This window comes from Lagopus leucura, unplaced genomic scaffold, assembly GCF_019238085.1.
Source record: "Lagopus leucura isolate 7727_CA_CO unplaced genomic scaffold, USGS_WTPT01 21227-0_obj-0_obj, whole genome shotgun sequence".
Classification (NCBI taxonomy): Eukaryota; Metazoa; Chordata; class Aves; order Galliformes; family Phasianidae; genus Lagopus; species Lagopus leucura.
The window spans coordinates 1-1,886 of NW_024964177.1; the positions used below are offsets into that span (position 1 = coordinate 1).

General features: G+C 46.2%; 1 protein-coding gene across 1 annotated transcript; it reads right to left on the reverse strand.

Annotated features, from left to right (window-relative positions):
* Window positions 1-3: 3 nt before the first annotated feature.
* On the reverse strand, window positions 4-1,842 carry LOC122191585 (cytochrome P450 2F5-like; the record flags this gene model as incomplete). The annotated part of the gene is made up of 4 exons (XM_042891900.1): window positions 1,588-1,842; window positions 1,016-1,192; window positions 454-595; window positions 4-23 (listed from the first exon to the last, which is right to left on the reverse strand). Coding segments are annotated over exons 1-4 (498 nt in total), but the record flags the coding sequence as incomplete, so codon positions are not given.
* Between the last annotated feature and the right edge of the window lie 44 nt (window positions 1,843-1,886).

A 1,886-nucleotide genomic window follows, 5' to 3' on the forward strand; every position in this document is an offset into this window, starting at 1 on the left:
ATCAATCTCTTCTTGAACTTTCTCTGTTGTGAGAAGCACAGCCAATACGATGAGCAAATAAGGCAAACCCCACCCAAGCAGGTTGTCCTAAGCAGTCCTCAAATCCTGTGGGTTCAGTAGCAAATTAGTGATGTTGGGAACATTTATGTTGATTTAGGTGTTGTCTGGAATGCATCTTCTCTGCAGCCTATTCCAAGAATGCCTTATAACAACTTAGTTACACTGGAGTACCGAGAGATAAAGATGTGGACATAGTCAAGGCCCTGCTGGTGCATTTGCTGCTCTTGCTAGTGAAGCCAGGAGATCTCTACCAGCCACCCTAGGGTATGACAATGCAAGGACTTTGGCCGTGTATGTAGAATATGAGAGAATAAGTTTGGGAGAGGGAAATACTCTGAGATATCTGTCAGACTCTGGGGAATAGTAGAGGGAAAAAATACTGTAGACCAGTACCTTGTATCTTTGGATATTTGAGAAGAAGCAGAAGCCCATATCGTATAGTGGTGCTTGTTGTCTCTGTTCCAGCAAGGAACAAGTCGAACGTCGAGGTTATCAGGTTTGTGATGTGGAAGTGTGATTTGGGATTGTCTTTTTCCTAGAGAAAAAACTGTGCTGTTTCTTAGGTTGAACCTGAGCAGTGTGGCCCTTCCAGAGCCGTTGCATTTTTCCACTAAGGTGCAGCAGCCATTTGGGACCTTGCAGTGCTATTAAAGATCTGCAAGCCAGACCCAATAGCAGGCATCTTTCCAGCTGAGTGCTGTACGGTACACAGCTGCCTACTTGCCCTTCTTATGCCACTTGCTTTCCAGTACAAGAGCTGGAAGATCTGATTGTGAGTGCCCCTGGGTAGTAGCTGGTGAGTTTACAGGCCACCAGCTATGAGTGGCCTGCAGACCTGTTGCAGTGGTTGAGAATCGGGAAGGGTAAGTGCAATGTCACTGTTGGTTATGAGAAGGAAAGTGATTCAGCACAGGTGTGTTTGAGAATGAGCTGAGGCTGCGTGCTCTCTCCTTACCTCCTGCATTTTGCTGAGGAAGCAGTCGATGAAATCCTGAGGGGCACTGGGATCCAGGGAGGCTTGATGCAGCTTCACCTCCTCTGCAACAAATGCTTTTATGGCATCAGTTTCTATGAATATCTTATTGTGTGGGCCCGGCAAATAATCCAGGATGTAGGAGAACATCTGGTACAACTGGAAGGAAAGAAACAGGAAGGTCCCTGGTGTGACCATTGCCCTAGTCTTTGTGATTAGCCAAAAACAGGCTGGCTCAACTCCCTCAGCTGAGACAAGTAGAAGGGCTATGGAGCTGTGCACAGTTTCAACAGAGCAACTGTGACCTGCTTGGTCACAGTATGAATTCATAGTGTTATTGAATGGTTTGGGATGCAAGGGGCCTTCAAGATCATCTAGTTCCAACCCCACTGCGGTGGGGTGGAAAAGGTGCTTCTTGTTTTGAAGGTATTCCCTTTTCTGCAGCAGAGTGTTGATGGGTCCTACTGTGAAGGATGAGATGAGACTTTCCTGTGAGGAAGGCCTCCTGCTCCTCTGGCAAAATGTCCCCACTATGAAATATCTGCTGAATGTACCTGTCCCCAGCGGGAGTTGCTCAGTTCAAATATGTGGTTCATGTGGCTCATCAGGGACAGGAACTTTTTGTCTTTATAGTCATATCGTTTCCCAAAGACAATGGAACATATGACATTGGAGACAGCGCAGCTCAGCTTGAACGTTGGGTCGAAGGGCATTCCTGTGAGTTCAGAAAAGTTACAATCTATGAATAAGTAATGAAATAATTAAATAAAACCTACGGCCACTGTGGGTAACATGAGCTGCAGTGAACAGTGGAATTTCACAGTCTCTGAATGAAGCAGAGTGGTTCTCCAAA